General features: G+C 39.3%; 1 protein-coding gene and 1 long non-coding RNA gene across 2 annotated transcripts in view; one reads left to right on the top strand and one right to left on the bottom strand.

The window, feature by feature from the left end:
- The first annotated feature begins 1 nt into the window (after position 1).
- On the top strand, positions 2-3,938 carry LOC122239623. Its single transcript, XR_006218890.1, has 3 exons — positions 2-149; positions 2,521-2,662; positions 3,346-3,938. It is a non-coding gene; the product is annotated as an uncharacterized LOC122239623 (long non-coding RNA).
- A 12,177-nt stretch (positions 3,939-16,115) lies between these two features.
- The window catches only part of SYT16 (synaptotagmin 16), a 120,221-nt gene continuing 118,981 nt past the window's right edge, over positions 16,116-17,355 (bottom strand). Inside the window, exon 7 of the mRNA XM_007095217.3 lies at positions 16,116-16,963. Coding sequence (XP_007095279.2) covers positions 16,650-16,963 — 314 coding nt within the window. The 3' untranslated portion in view covers positions 16,116-16,649. The remainder of the gene's footprint in view (positions 16,964-17,355) is intronic.

The raw sequence follows: 17,355 nt of genomic DNA, 5'->3' as shown, positions 1-17,355 counted from the left end.
TCTCGCCTCCGGCTCCGGGTTCGGAACGCGAGGCGGGCGCGCAGCTGTTCTCCGCTCGCATTGGACCAGAGGGAGCAGATGTTACCCGGTTGCTAGGAGCGTTGCTAGGAGGCGATGACGCCCCTCTACAGCTCAGGAGCAACTTTCCTGTAGGTCGGATGCGCTGGCGGGGGCTGCTGGGAGCTAGATTTGAGAACAGGAACGAGGAAGCGCAGCGAACAAAGAGTCCCAAACGGGGGGGGGGGGGGGTCCTTTCCTTGCAGACGTTGGGTCCTGAAAGGCTGGGGAGCTGCGGGTCGGTGAGAGCAGCAGCTCTGCGCTTGGGCCTTGGGGCCCTGCTTCCGAGGGCCTGGGCAGGTGATGGGGGCCGCTCTTCCCCAGGCAGGTCACTCGGTGCAGGCCACAGCTGGGTGTCGCCCGAGGTGATCAGGTTTGGGAATGGGAGTGGGCGGTGCTTTCAGTGGCTGAGGAAGCAGCATAAGTTGGTGCCTTTAAAACACCGAGGCGGCCCACCGGCATGCTCTGCACCCTAGGGCAGGACCCTGGCAATGGGAGAGATGGAGGAGTGTGTGTATGGCCTGGGGTGAGGGGTGTGGGATGGGGACTATAATAGGAATTTATGCCTTCTGGGGCTCTCCTACCCAGCGTGTTCCAGTTTGTGTCTTCAGGTTTGAACAGTTGATAGATTTTGAATCTAATCCATGAAAATCAGACCAGAGTCTCATTCCTTATAGCACTGGCTATGACTGCCTACTGGTACTGTGCCAAGGATTTCAGAAAAAATGACCCTGTGGTCTCAGATATTCCCTTTATGACTTAGAAAGTCTTCATTTTGATCCAATGGCTAATTAAAACCTCAGGCTAATTTGTAAGCTTCTTAAAAAATATACAAAAGAGAAGATACCTTTCACAAAGGAGACTGGAGAAGGTATTCATGTTTCAGTCATTTACACTTTAGTATAAGTTCACCCAAAGGATTGATTGTATCATCTCTGATAGTGCACTCAAGGTATGCTTTTTCTTTTCTTTTCTTTTCTTTTTAATCATGGCTTTTTGTTGTTGTTGCTGTTTTTCAATGGAGTTGTTATTCTTTGGTCAGGGAGGGATGATGAGGTCAAAGTGGACAAATTCAGGTTGCCAGTGAGCCAAATTAAAGAAGGGAAAATGACAAATGCAGTAGAAAAAGTTTTCCCAAAGCAGAGAGGCAATCCCTCAGAGAGGGAATCTCATTGAAGAAGGATATATACCACTTCCCTGACTCCCTATAGGGTCAGGCCAGGGCCTGGAAGGAAGAGAGTACCACTTGGGAATCAATTAAAAAGAAAAGTTGCTGTATTCAGAGCCAGGACAGGGCTGCTGTGCAGTGTCATGTTGACTTCTGCAATGGCAAATATTTTGCAAGGCTGAAGGGGCTACACAAAGTGGCCCTACAAATCTCATTGGCCCTGCTTCCTCAGGCACCCATTACCAACTGAACACCTATGACCAAACTTAGAGTTAACAATCTGTTAGCCCGAAGATTTGAAAAGCCAATCACCTTGCGCTAATGATGAACCTGACTATAGGAATCCCACAGCAATGTGGATCAAATCATCACAGGTGCCCTTTAAATATCTTACAATTCTATTTGCCAGTTACACCTCAAGGTCCAGTCACACTAGTTTTGTTTCCTTGAATAGGGAAGGCTCTCACTTGTCTCAGGTATTTTGTACATGCTGTTTCTGCTTCCTTCACGTGCCTCCCTCTTACCTGGCTTACTGCTACTCAGCTTTCAAGTCACAGCTTAAAACACCATTTCCTCGTCAGTGGCTTTCCTTCACAGCTTCCCACTGGCTAGGTTAGCCTCGTAATTACATTCCCAAATCACCTTACTGGCCCCATTTCACCAGAATCACCACACCAGGTTTCCGGCTAGTGCCGCCTTGTTAACACTGTGTTTCCAGTGCTGAGCACCCAGGGCCTCGTCCATCAGAGGTAAGCATAGGCACATGTGAATGGATGGAGCCACCCTGTCTGGCTCAAGGTGCCTGGTTTTTCCTTAGCTATGTAGCTATCAGCTGGTGAACTTACAAAGCCTGAGGGTAGCAGCTAGTTGCTGTCCTGTAAAGGAGAGGGGAAAGCCTGTTACATAGAACATTGTTTTCTCCCCTTAATGAGATATTATGTCGATTACAGCAACTTCTTTTTCTTCTTACGGCATCTTATAAATTTCTCAACCTGGATTTTACTGGCATTGGGAAATAACCTTAAAGTTCTTTATATATTTTCCTAATTCTGTTCTCTCTGTGTCCTCCAAAGTAAGCAGGATCCTCTGATGTGTTTCATCTTTCCTTAAAATGCTCCTCTACCTCAGGTAAAAAGGAGCCTTCATCATCACAGGCTGTATCTCTATGGAGCGAAAAATTAAAAGTTAAAAAAAAAACCTCATTGGGGAGCAGCTAGCTAACTTGACCAATATGGACAGTACTTCTAGTCTAGTTGATCAGAAGAGACCAGGAAACCTTCTTCTCTTGTCAATAGAACTCTCCAAATAATTGCCAAATCCCCTCCTCATCTGGGACCACCTCAAGAAAAATAATAGATGTTGGAAACATGATGGAAAGGTCAGGGAAATCTCAAGATCACGGAATTGCTTGGTGGCAAAGCCAGAAATAGAGCACAGGTATGAGTTTAATCTTTACTGGACTACTTATGTCTGCACATAGAAGTTTACAAATTCTTCAATCCTCCTGGCAGGAGATCAGAGCACATCTTTCACTAAACATTCTGGATTTTAAAATTAAATACTTAAATACCATACAGTCCACCTTAGAATTAATCTAAATTGTAATCTTCTCACCTCAAGACAACCCTTGAATCTTGTCCCTCCTTGAGACGACCACAGATGTAATGCTAATCCTGTCTCCTACTCCTTATCTATTTGCTAAAAAGAATGAGATGTTTTATTATGTAGTAGAATGCACATTAAAATTCATCAGTGCTCCGAACTGTCACCCAAGTTTCTTCTTGAGCCATGTCTCTGAATCTCCCTAGAGAAACCCTAGGGAAACTGTCAAGACACTATGTAGTTTATAAGACAGATAATGTGATTTGATTCATCAATAAAATGTTACTCAAGATTTTTTTAAATTACTACAAAAGACTTTAAGAACCATAGTCCTAGATAACTGTCTCAATTATTTTAACATTTAAAGATGGGTACATCTCTATTGACGGAATGTTAGAAATAGGAATCCTTTGTCAAGTTTTTGGTTCTGCAGATGATTTACTTTAAAACTCTATTCCCTCTGCAATACTCTGTTTTTGCTCACAGTTTTATATGCTTTGCTTTGGTGTTTTTAACAGGTTACATATGTATGTGGTGCACATACACACGTAGAAATGCTCCGCCATACTCAGGCTGTCAGCTCAAACTCTGCCCTGTGGCTCTGGAAATGTGAACTCAAGTGATCTTTATTTGCAGAAGCACCCCCAAACAGTGTAGAAATGCTCTACAATGGCTAATGTGAGCAACTAAAATCCTTAATCAGCCCATAATGTTCTAGTGCCACCGTGGGTTAGGAAGTAACAGATAAGCTTACAGTTAGCAGGTTTTCCTTAAATAATCACCACTGCTACAACATTTGAAATAAAATTGTTTTTTAAAAAGGAAAACTGTGTGTGCTAGATACTGTGTAGAAGAATCCTAATGGATTCAATTTCCTGTACATGCAAATGAACAATTCCTAGCCTTCTTAAATATAGGTGGAGCCATGTGACTCGTTCTGACCAAAGGAGTTTACACAGAGGTGGTGAGCACCCTCTAAGCCTGGTTCCTTGAATGTACATTTGATTCTCGTGCTTTTTCTTCCTCCTTCATTTGATTGGCCATATAGTCCTTCAGAGGCCCTAAGAACTCTGGGATGGCTCTCAGTCCCCGAAATGCTGCTAATAAAGAAAGCTGCATGGGCAAAAGCATGTTAGTCAGAAATAAACTTATCTTATGCTGACTCACTGACATTTAGGGTTGTTTATTATAACAAGTAGCATTAATTACTTCAACTAATACAATATCCAAAAATGGTAAAAATAGATTTTCCCTGTAACATTTAGAGAATGTTTCTTTGTTTGTTTGTTTGTTTGTTTAGGGGACATCAACAATGTTTTTATAGCTATGGAGGTCTGACCATAATAGCCCTGCCCTGGTATTTCTAGCTTCCTGCACTGGATTCTTACAAACCTATTCAAACTGGTTATACACAGAGAAGCCAGAACTCCAAACAAAAGCCTCTCTGATAAACAATTACTTACCCTTTTGTATAGCAATACTTACATTTTTCCTTCTCAGAATCCTCTTCAGATGCAATTTAATTATTTCAGGTGATCTTTACGTATATATAGCTCCTTAGTTACCCAATATTCAACACTTTATCATTTGAATTGAAATACGTTGATTCATATATGTGTTTAACATAAAAGTCTACAGCATCCTAAAACCAAAATAAATTATAGGGGTCATAAATATAACATTTATCATTATATATATATATATATATATATATATATATATATATATATATATTGCAGTTGGTGTGGTTTTGGAGTTAATGGTTTCTGTATATACTAAATTAAGCAATATCATTCAGGCCCATAAAATTTGCATGTTGATGCTGCAAAACTGTATTTTTTTTAGCATAAAAAAATTTCACACATATACATATAAGCCATCTGCTTAAACTTTATTGATAAAACCAGTTTTACAAAATTAGAATGATTTTCAGTTTTGAACTATCATGAGTTCAGTTGCAGCAGACATTTTGTACAAACTGGGGCTAATACTTCTTCTATGTTTCTGGTTTAAACAAAAAGCAATTCGAATTTATCCTCATGCATTTAAATATTTAATACAGAAAGAGTTTTTAGGCTGCATAAAATATGCTTCCAACATCACTGTGAGACAGAAATTCCACTTTAAGCATTCTTTGTACAAGAAAAACAGTATAATTCTTCTAATCACAAACCTATTCTCTATCACAGGTAAACAATTTCATATTTTCTAATGTATTTTCAAGGGTGCTTGTATCACAAGAGTATAGACATTAAATATTTCACTAGTTTGCCCAGGTAAAACACAGACGTAACAGTGCAGCAATAATACATTAAAACCAGTGTTATGAAATCTGGGACATTACAAAAAGTAGAAAGGTATTCTAGTTTTTAAGTTTAACAATTAAAAAAATTTCCAAATGTCTTCCTATACACTATCCACCAACAGAATTTTAGAAATGGGGTGGGTCATTACATTCTATAGCTGTTTGTTTTGGTAACAGCTGGAGATACATTCATGCTTCTTAAATAGAAGACACCATAAGTCAATAAGTCATACTGTGAGGAACACAGGGACACCTACATGGAATGTTCTGAAGATTTCCAAAGTTTCTAAAATGAGAGTTCAACCTTTTGTAGGAGAAAATACTTTTTGTTTCTTCTCTCTTGAAATTCTGGACCACCCAGGGATTGATTGTCTGCTGGAAAACTTTGGAGGAAGAAATATAATAGCAGCCAGATCTAGAAATGCCCATGAAGTGATGGGACAGGTTTGGGGCAGCTCCTACCTTACAACTAACAAGTCTGGCCTGAAACAATGAATTTGCCCATGAAAGCCTTATTGTGACTAAAGGTCTTCTAAAGGAAGACCAGATTGTAAGCCATGTTACATTAAATTGTCCCCATAAGTGAAATCTGTAAAACTGTTGACCACCATTCACAAGCACCAAAAACTCAGGACAGTCTAGTACATATAAATAACTCACGAAAGTAAACATGGGATGTAGAAGGTACAGGCTAACAATATTAATACAACTCTAGCATCCAGCTGTGAGCTGAACAGAAATACAAAGTACATTCTCTGCTGAGAACAGTGTGCTCCATGTAAGGGTAAAAACTCCCCAAAATAGTTTCATATATTCAAAATGAATGAATCATTCACATTTACTTTTTTTGGCATGCAAGTTCTTCAAGGACACCCATCAAAACTTAAGATATAAAGGAAAACCAATAAAATATTTTAAAACAACAGAGTTGCACACAGTATGCATATGGTAAAACATAAATGTGTGAATATGAACAACTGTTTCAGATGCCATATGAAGACCAAAAAACTTGAGAGTCAGATTTATCTTGCACTGTGAACACCAAATATTGCTATGAAATCTTGGATGTACCTTGAACATGTTTTTTTTTTTAATCTTTACTTTTTTCTGGGAGATGATAAGTGGTATTTAGGAAAAGAATGGTTATGTGGGTGAGGAAAGTCACTTGGGAGGGGAAAGCTGGAGAAGTGTGATTCTCCAAGAGAAATATAATAATGTAGATGGCAGGACCTTTTCTGCTGGGGGAAACATCTTTCCAAATGCTATATTCAGATTCCATTTTTGTGAAAAAAATGCATAACTTAATACTTTCTCGGTACTCAAAGTTAAATTGTTCTGAAGGAGAATGGTCTGCGTTCAACTCAGATTGGCAAGCCTGCTGAAAAGATGGATTCGCAATTTGTTCTGTGGTCAGGGTGTCTAAACAAAAGAATTAGAGCCTAATACTTCATTTCTATCTTCTCAGAGGCAGAAGGGCTAAAGACCATCCCAACTGTAAGTTTTAGTCAAACAACTGTCTATGAATATAGTTCAATGATTGGCAGAGATCTAGAAGTGTCAATTACTTTGATATACTGACACAAAGAACTGATTTGGCCTTAAAAATAATAAAATATCTCACAGCCTTCAAAAACTCTTCAGTTCTGCAGAGTGGATTTCCATCTATTACCTTGTCATGCCTATGGCCCTGGTACATAGTGTTTGTGGTTTTAATGAAGGAATGAATGAATCTTATAATAACCTGGTGAAAATAAGTAAAATGAGTATTACTATTACCATCTGCCAGACGCAACATTGAAGGCTGAGAGAACTTGTGACTTGACATTGATCTGAGAGCTCATTAGGGGAAGATTTGGTATAGAACACAGTCCTCATTAATTTTAATCTAACCCAATATTCTTTCCGCAACCACACCTTCAGCTCCGCAACAATGCCCCGGTTCCGCAGGTTGCTGCAGCTACAAAGCAAAGGGCAGTCAGTGCACGTGAATATGTCAAAATGTTTCCCAGATATTGATCATCAGTCAGATCTCCCCATTCACCCAGCGTCATTATCAGTGTTACTACTCCAATATCTACTACGTGCTCATTCAGCCTATGCATTACCATGGGTCATCCTTGTATTCAAAATTCAGAGTTCCTGTATGATCCAGATCTTATATTCACTTTTAGCTCATTTGCACCATTGACTATGACAGGGTGCAATCCCGAAACTTCCTTTCTCTTGGCAGCAGTGGTAAATGTAAAGTCATATAAACCAGTAACAGAAGGTGGTTTTCTATCCTGAATCAGTAATAATGTAATTAGCACTTTTTATCAATGTGTATTTAAATCAGTGCTCAGCAAGAAAAAATACTACAGAATCACTAAATTTGGGGATCATATCCTCTCTGCCTTCAGAACTTTCTGTGCTTAGATTCCAATTGTGAAATCATGTAATATTTTCCAGGAATCTTCTCCTCAAAGGTGAAACAAGCCCAATATCACATAGGTGAAATTCATGCTGGGTTGGAAGTTGCTACATTTTAGTTATTGCATCACATGGATCGATCCACCTATTTTTCTTGAGAATATGCACATCAACAAAATGTACAATAGCAATTAGAACTAAAAATAAAAATAAACAGATAATTAACAGACCAGTACATCCAGACAATGGGATATTATTATGCGGCACTAAAAAGAAATGAACTACGAAGCCATGAAAACACAGGGAGGAAACGTAAATGCATATTACTAAGTGAAAGCAGCCAATCTGAAAAGACTACATACTGTCTGATTCCAACCATATGACATTCTGGAAAAGGCAAAGCTATGGAGAGAATAAAAAGATCACTGGTTGCCAAGGGTTAGGGAGGAGGGATAAATAGGCAGGGCACAGAAAATTCTTAGGGTAGTGAAACACCAAGACTGAACTCTAATGTAAAATATGGAATTTTGGTGGCAATGATGTGCCAGTGTAAGCTCATCAGAGTAACAAACAGAGCCACCCTGGTGGGGTATGCTGATAGTGGGTGAGGTTGTGCAAGTATGGGGGCAGGGAGTAGATAGGAACCCTACAGTCCACTCAAACTTGCTATGAACCTAAAACTTTCTCAAAAAAACGTTTATTAATTTTTTTAAAAAGCAATTAGATCACAAACGCCATTATGCCTTTTTCTGAAAATAGAGGTCAAACCTTAATTCAAAACATTATTACAGAAATGTCTGGGTCACACTAAAGTATGCAAATACTAACTTCTTATTTACAAACTTAAAATAATAAAGACTGCAATAAAATTAAAATTTTAAATTCTGGGAAACATTTTATATTTCACAATAACAAAATTCATAGCTGCGTTAGTATGGTGGCATAATAAAACACTGTAATATAACTTGGTGTAGTTGTGAATTAATAAATATTAGCATGGCCCACAGGAAAATGGCAACATTAGTAAACTGCTCAAGTGCCACCTATAAGGAACTTGACAAACTCTTAAGAGAGACGTGTGGCCGTAGAATGTGAACACAGTACACAGAATAGCTTACATGGAAATATCCTTCTGTTAGTGTACCAATCTCACCAATCAGAGTTCTTCATGGCAACCTTTTAATATCTTTCCCCCCAAATCAAGGTCTTCATCAAATAAGATTAAACTTTTTTTTTTTTTTTTATAATGGACCATCAACTGGGCAACACTAAAAGACATCTTCAGTAAGAATTTTTAGGCCATCAAAGATTCTGACCTGGAATCATGGATTGAGACATATTTAGTAGATATGTGAGATCAGTTTCTATGATCTTGTAACTAAGCAAAAAATCCATTGGATAAACCACATTTGTCTCCTATTATACAATTGAAATTAAGAGTTACATTCAGACCAATTTAAACTTATTTAAGACTAGAAAACAATTATTGGTTCATCTGCCAAGGAAGGGACACTCCCAATGTTGGTCTCTACCCATTTGACAGGGATGTCCCAAATGTGTTTAGTGTACGATATCTAAGACAAGTTTTAATCCAAAGAAACAGAGAGGTAAGCAGGGATCTCTGTTTCATGCCTTTATCCTCCCTTTTTCTGGCAGCTACTGTTTCCAGTTCACTCTTTCAAAAAAGTAAAAGGTAGCAATGCCTTTCAGCTATTAAAACATGGAGCTTATAAGAACTGTGTCACATTTGTTTGTACAGACCTAGCATTCCAGGGTCTGACCCGCTTACTGCTTTACAAAAGGTATTCAATATTCAATTATAAAAGTGAAAAATAGGAAATATCCAACTTCTACTTCAAGCTAGAACTTATTTCATTACTAGAATGGAATAGTGCATTTCTTCCCTCAGTTGTAAAACGCATCTGTCTATTTTGAAGGGAAGTATAGACTGACAAACAGTACATTTATTTCTTAACTAGAGGCAGGGTAATAACTCCCACTTTCCGTAAATCTTCTCCCTTTCCACAGGGAGGAAAGAAATCGTTACAGAAATACATTAGACAAAAATTAAGACTAATAAAAGATCTTATTGTTTACCCAGTTTAAAAAAATGGAATATTTAGAAACAAAAGTAATTGTTGAACTCAAAGTATTTCACTCATCTACTACTCTGCAGCCCCTAGTCAAGAGTCTGGGATAACTATCTTTTGAATGAATACATTTTGTATAGAAATTAAAAAAAAAAACAGGAAGTAGATACTTTAAGGGGAAAATGAAGTAGACAAAAAGAATGTACAAATATGGCGGTCTCAATGAGAAGGCAGCCTTCTCACAGTCCTCAAAGTAGAGTTGGTAGGTAGCATTGTTACTCAAAGGCATGAAGTAAAAACTCCTATGAAGATAGTTTGAGGCAGCATTAGTGAGCAAGGGTGAGCAGGTAGCAACATCCGGGGGTGGTTTATTCTAAGAATGTCCACGGGCCTCAATGACTGTCTCTGAGTTCATTTTGTAAAGCCGCAAGCTGTTTTACGGGTTCCACAGTGGCTATAAATACAGCTCAGGATACTGCTTTGTGACCCAAGGGAAACAAAAACACCGTAGGAGAGGAAACTCACCCAGAGCCTACAGGCATCCCCAGAGTCACCTAAACAAGGCCCAAACAGGAACTCCCCACAGAAAACCTCCTCTTATGCACAGAAAAATCAATGTGGAAACAATGTCCAAAGGGGGAGAGGAGAGGCCTAGAGTGTTGTTTTTGTTGATTCTGTTTGGAGGTTATACACAAAATATTACAATTAGAAGGAACTTTAAAAAGACTGTCTTCCCAGGTGCCCTTCTGTTCTCCTTCAGACAGAACCCACACCCCACCCAGAGGTTTCTATTTAAAAGCCTTCCAAAGCTGATTCTGTGCTCTCCCTGGAAAATTACCCCTCCAATGTGACTGAGACCTACCTCAGGTCCTGGCTTCTTAGACACGGCCTCTGTTACATTCTGTCAATACGTTTCACCTCCTTCCAACGATAACCCATAACAAGAAGCTCTGCTTTTTGTGTCATATGATCGGACCAATTGAGTAGCTGTTGATAAACATTGTTTTTATCATGGTGACTAATTGCTTCAGTATATAATCACACTACTCCAAAAAAGATTTTAGGTCCTGCACTAGCCCAAATCACCAGGTGCTAGACACAAGGAAATCCAAGGAACACATTTTTGAATGAATGCAAAACCATCTTCATATCCTTCTCCTTATATCCAAGTTAAACTCTTGTTACCTGATTTAGATGGTGACTCTGACTAGTGCCCACATGACCAAAGATATCCGTCCCCCATAACTTCCCTACCTGCTGAATTATTCCTAACAAAAACCCCTAAGCTAAGTGATTCTTCTCCAGTCTCCCCATTTCTCCTTAATTGGGAATCCTAGAACCCGAGTCAGCACTTTGGCGATCTGGCAGTATTGGGAATGCAGGCTCATTCTTGCCCATCCCAGAATCACACTCGGTTTAAAACAGCAAGTAGCACATGACTGGCTCTTGGCACTTGGTTACCTTAAACTTGAGACGGTGCGTTCCTGACCGCTTCTGCTGACCAAATGTTCACAAACCTTCTTCTAAATTCTCCGGGAACTCTCCTTCTTACTCGTGGTTTGAACACTTGAGAGCGACGCAACATGCTTTCTATGACATCAACAAGTCACTCTTTAGAGCCCTTCTCAAAAAGGAGTCAGTATGAACTCTGATAGAATTCCTTTCATTGTGATCTCCCAAGGGACAAATAATCGGTCCTGGAAAGAACTTTCCAAACAGTTAGATGACTTGACAGCTGCATTATTAGATCAGTTTTATTAAAAAAATTTTTTTAATGTTTTTATTTATTTTTGAGAGAGAGAGAAACAGAGTAATAGTTGGGGAGGGGCAGAGAGAGAGGGAGACACAGAATCTGAAGCAGGCTGCAGGCTCTGAGCTGTCAGCACAGAGCCTGTTGTGGGGCTCGAACTCACAAACTGTGAGGTCATGACCTGAGCAGAAGTCAGACGTTTAACTGACTGAGCCCCACAGCCGCCCCTATTGGATCAGTTTTAAAAATTTGCCTATGAAGATATTATAAGGGTGTATAACATGGGCTAAAACATTGTTTTTAAATGCGTGTCAGTAAATTGCCACACTATTTTTTTTCTTTTATTTTCTTTTTCATACCAAAGTTGAAATGTATACTCAAGTTGTCACTCTTTTCATGGGTATATGGTCGATGTACGTCTTGTAGAAAAGAAATGGGCATAAGAGAGGCCTGGTGTCTAATTTAGCAAGATGTGCACACAAGCACCAAGGTTTTGCATCCCCTCCAGACTAAGGGGGTGAAAGACAAAAAGATTTGGTTATTAAATCTCATTTGGGATTTATTAAGACTCAATATACCAGGCTTATCTCTTTTTAGGTTGCCCGCTAAGACTACTTTCCTTTGTAAATTCAGACCAGCTTTATGAGTCTATCCTTTTTAAAGTATCTGAAAATTGTTTTTAGCCTTTTTCTACAGTTACTCTTACTTTCACTAGACAGAGAAACAAATCTTAAATGCTTTATTCTTTTTTAAGTATGGCTTGGGGTGGGGTAGATATTGAATAATTACTATATGTCAGGCTCGATGCTGTTATTTCATTACCATATTTTCAAAAACCTCATGAGGTAGATACCTTTTCCATTTTCCAGTTGAAGAATCAGGGACACAGATTGACTAATTTTCAAAAGGCCACATAGCTAGTGGAGTTCCATTCAAACCCAGGCTGAGACCGCAGCCCATGCCAACTTCCTCGAGCTACGTTAGACCAGTCTCATTTCCCTCATCTTTAAGTGTTTTTGAGAATCCCACAACTTGTGAAAAAATGATAGCTAGTTAATCTGAAATGTCTTTTGGTTTGTTGGTTTTACTCTTCTTGAAAATATGCCAGTGGAGGCTAAAGGTATCCAGCATATGTATTTATTCTTTAATTCTTCCCTACGCAAACTATATGATTTCTTTGCTTTCTACAGTTTTGCCTAGCTTTTCTTTTGAACAAATGCATGATTTTTTCAAGACAAAATGCTTTTGCCATATCCGGATTATCTGTCATGTTTTTGTTGTGGATCAAATGGAACAGAATGTGCTTTGGCCACAGTTCCCTTAAAGTGGGAGGAGATACCGCATGTGTTTTCTACTCCTGTTTATTGTTAAAGCTTATTCCTCCATGTGGTTTTTTTTTTAATTTTTTTTAACGTTTATTTATTTTTGAGACAGAGAGAGACAGAGCATGAATGGGGGAGGGTCAGAGAGAGAGGGAGACACAGAATCCGAGCAGTCAGCACAGAGCCTGACGCGGGGCTTGAACTCACGGACCGCGAGATCACGACCTGAGCCGAAGTCGGACGCTTAACCGACTGAGCCACCCAGGCGCCCCACCCTCCATGTGGTTTTATGTCATCTACAAATAATTCTTTTCTATCACTTTTCTGATCTTACTGTACTAAGTTCTCTGCTGCAAGAGGAGAGCCAGGCCTTGGGGCAACTCACAGTTCAATGTCCACACTGAACCATCAGTTTCATAAAATTTGTGGCCATTAGAGAAGCACTCTCTCTTAACTTGATGGTGGCTGCAACTTAAATGATGCTTTACTTGTAAAGAAAAGAACTTTGGTTCTCAGATAAGACCATCTAGGACAAGCAGGATGTAAAGTACAGTGACTGCCTGAGAGGTGCCAACAGTTTGCACAATACAGCGCAATCCCCCACCTGCAATCCTCTGCAAAGGCAGAGGCCATTTCAGGCTCGCTGAGGCACCTCACACTATGGAGAGCATCAGTGCTGAAGTCAATCAGTTACTGTCATTGAAGAAGGAGCAGAGGACACGGTGCCTAACGTGAACAAAGACGCGGGAGCTTGCTCTCTTCTCCCCCTTGCCATCATGGCGTGGACTCTCTCTCCAACTTTGTGCAGGCAGATGCCAAGCAGAATACATCCAATGGCGGTACAAGTTCTTCCATTAAGGAAGGCAAGACCTCCCTCCACAGCTACACTACATCAGTCAAAACGGTCCCAAACAACTTGCATCACACTGGGAGCCAGTGAAGGAGAGGGAAGCCAGAGCAGATGCCTCCCTGCCTGGTGAATGGCCCATTTACAAACTCAACAATAGTCAGAGGGGAGCAGGGGGCACAAGAGTTACCACCATGATTGGTGACACCAGCACTTCTGGATCCAGTGTAAGTCAATGCCCTGAAAGAAGACAGGCTAGAAAGCAGATTACCATAAACCTAGAGCATCATTTACCCTCTACCCTGTTATTTAAAAAGCACTGTCTTTAGGAAAAATCATGGAAGGAACTACTCACGCAACAAATGCTGGTGCTTCCTCACTCTCAAATGTCTCTATGGGATATTAACTGTTAGCTAGATAAAACAGGCAAAAGCAGCCTTTTCACTGCTGAACCAACTAATTACCTTTTATAACTCTTAAAAAGCGAAGGTAGATGTAAGAGCTCTAGTGAAAAGAAAAACATGTTAAGTGCATTGTGTCTAGACTTTGCCAAGCAAATAAGGGAGAGAAAACGTACAAAATCAAAAGATCTTGCTACACCAGAATTTCGAATCAATGTAAAAAAAATTTCAGCCTCATATTTTAATGTATCTTGTCATTAGCATTTCATATTTACACAATCAGCCTCAGATTGCTGTATATTCAAGATGTACACGCATCCTACATGGTGAATAGCACCCACATAGTAAAATTACAAAAAATTAAAAATGCTTTTCAGGCATCTCATCCCTTAAAATGCTGCACATTCCTGTAACTGTCTCATAAACAGACTATTGGAAAAAAGATCAAACACACAAGGATATCTTCACTACACCAGCAGAAAGCCCTAAAAGTGGGTGGGTCAAGGCAGAAAATGAAGTCTAGGTGATTATTGGGCACCATAAAACAAGGGATGCAGCAAAACACAGAACAGGAAAATATGAGGCGCGGGTGGGGTGGGTGGGGGGGATCCAGGACTGTCAGTACAATATATGCAGGTTTTTTTCAAATGTAAATTTTAAAGTGAATGCTGCTTTTATGTTTCTGCATAAAGGAAAGCATAACAAGGCTGCTTTACTTCCCTTTTAAACACAAGCTCATGAAGAGAGTAAGGGTTGTGAAAAGCCAATTCTTTGTGCCGCTACTTAATCAATTGCACTCAGTTCTACTCGATGACACAGCCACACTGCAAAGACCACTCAGCAGTTAATGGATATAATGTTGGAAAAGCACTTTGAGGTCTTCCAAAGAAAGGTAGGGTAAAAACCCAAAGGAGCATGGTTTTATTACTTATTCCCAATAACGAAGCAGTATTGTGGGTGGAACTCCCGTGACCTAAAAAGAAATTAAGGTATTAATTTATTTTGCTAATTCTTATTCTTCCATAGGAAATCACTTCTTTCGCAAGTTGGTATGTGAAATCACAGTAGAATTAGCCAGTGCCCTAGTCTGTTCTTGTCAGGATAACCATTCCACACTGCACTGCAAGGGATAAATATGTTCTTCAAGTGTTACAGCCTACGTTTACAATCTGTCAAAATGTGGAGCTGAGGAGGAGTTCTGTGTTTTTCACTGTATACATCCATCACTAGCTATCACTCTCCCCACAGACAGCAAAAAGTCAACAATGAAACATAAAAGCTAAAAATAAGCAACTGAGCAATTGCTCAGAAGAGCCGTGCGACAGGCACCGGCTCTACGCGGACACACATTCCTTCCCTTTCTTTATTACTGGCAATTTAAGGTAACTGAAGTTAAGGATGCAGACATAAGCAAAAGAAAAAGAAACATGCACTGCACAAATATGTCAAAGTGGGAAATAAAATTTCATGCTCATAACCACACAAGATCAGCGTTCCGAATGGCACATGCCCGGAATGCAAGGAGTGACTAATATATGCTACCGCAAATGCCGTGAGAAATGACAATTATAGGCACTTCAAATGCTCAGAAAAAGAACTCAGTGTCATTTCATACAAGCTGCAAATATTTCTTCATTCACAGGTGTCATAACATGTTCACATCTAAGAGTCAATCAAATCAACATTTATTAAAGACCCACTGTGTACCATTTACTATGCTCTAATCATGGAAAATAGTGCATGAAAAAGAATATGGTTTACATGCAGGTGTATGTTCAAAATATATGTATGGGTATATACCACTGAATATAGAAAAAGTGTAATCTAAAGGAAAACGCCCGATTCAGAAAATCAGAAAATCCATGACTTCAATAGGTACTTTTGGTTTTCTTCTCATTCTGTAAGAATATATTAGGTAAGAAAAATGGCAGAAAAACCTTGAAAATTACAAGTTGGAAATCTTACAAATGAAAAGGAGACAAGTTGTCTTTCAACAGTGTTTTTAAACTCTTTTTTTAACCTTCAAAATGATTCATTTAACAAAATCTCACAGGAAACCACAATGTATAAGTGAGATAAAGAAAGGTATATATATAATGAATAGAAATGTGTTGTATAAGTACACGTTTATAACATTTATTAGGTAAATAAATGAGGTGTGTTTTCATAAAGACAAAAATGTGAAATAGGGAATGATAGATGACAGTTACATTCTTTTATGAGCCTCAGCATCTGATTCGTTTCTGTATTTGGGGGGTTTTGGCACCATATTAACAAAATTCTGGTTCATACACATACCTGGGTACAAATAGTAAGATTTAACAGCTCCCCTGAAATCTCAGGTTATTCTTCAAGCAAACAGAGACAGCAAGAAAAGCTTTATTCCATAGGCTGAACCCAGATACACTAACGTATGAACACAAATTGACTCATCACTGTTCTCAACTATGGTTAATTTTCCATCAAGTACACTTGACCATGTGTATGTGGGTTTTTTTTTAAATTACAATATTTAAATTCAAATCAAACCTTCGAGAGACCCAAAGACCCTGCCCAGAATGTCCCAGAGGTTAGAAGACCCTAATCCCTATTTGTAAGCCTGTCTTTAAAAAGCCCACCAGCATATGAGGAGTTGGTATGAGTGGCTAAAAGGCGGGTCACCGGGCCATACGTAGCACACAAATGCCTGTTGGCAGAACTAGGATTCGAGCAAGGTGTGCCATCTGCAGATCTGCTGACCTTTTGTTTCCTTCATTTCCTCCCAATGGTCTTGTTCCTCTTCTCCACTACTATTTTGGCCCAGAGCAATCCAACCGACCATCTCTTTACGCTTCATAGTGCGCCTGTTATAAATGGAAATCATCAACGTGACATCAGAGAGCTGAAAGAGGGCCACCTGGAAAACAAAGGTCTCCTTATAGACAGGATTGGGCTGACCACGTCGAATGGATGTCTTACAGCGGGACATCTCTTGACCCACAGAATTGAGAAGAAAGAGCTTCCCGTATGTATCTAAGAAAAAAAAAAAACAAATAAGAAAACATCAGGGCTTTCTGTTCTGCTAGTTGTGTTGTAATATTTACATGGGCTCCAAGTTTTTCCTTTTTAACACATTGATCAGCATCCTTGGGCCTGGTGTTTGCTGCAGGGCTAACATATTTTCCATGAATTATTAAGGAAAGGGATTATTAGCTTTAACGTTGAATGTTTCATGCAGCCCACAACAGGCACCTTGCTGATGTTCATCAGAAGCTCTACATTTACAGAGGTGTATACATGCCTAAGTATATGTGCAATGGTGTCTGTGGACATGCATGGTTCTTCATCCACATTTTGTTTATGTAACAAGATAAATATATACATTTTGTTCCAGGAGTGTTTTCTTTTAATAGTCAAAATACTGT

This window comes from Panthera tigris, chromosome B3, assembly GCF_018350195.1.
Source record: "Panthera tigris isolate Pti1 chromosome B3, P.tigris_Pti1_mat1.1, whole genome shotgun sequence".
Taxonomy (NCBI): domain Eukaryota; kingdom Metazoa; phylum Chordata; class Mammalia; order Carnivora; family Felidae; genus Panthera; species Panthera tigris.
This window is presented reverse-complemented; position numbering and strand designations above follow the sequence as displayed.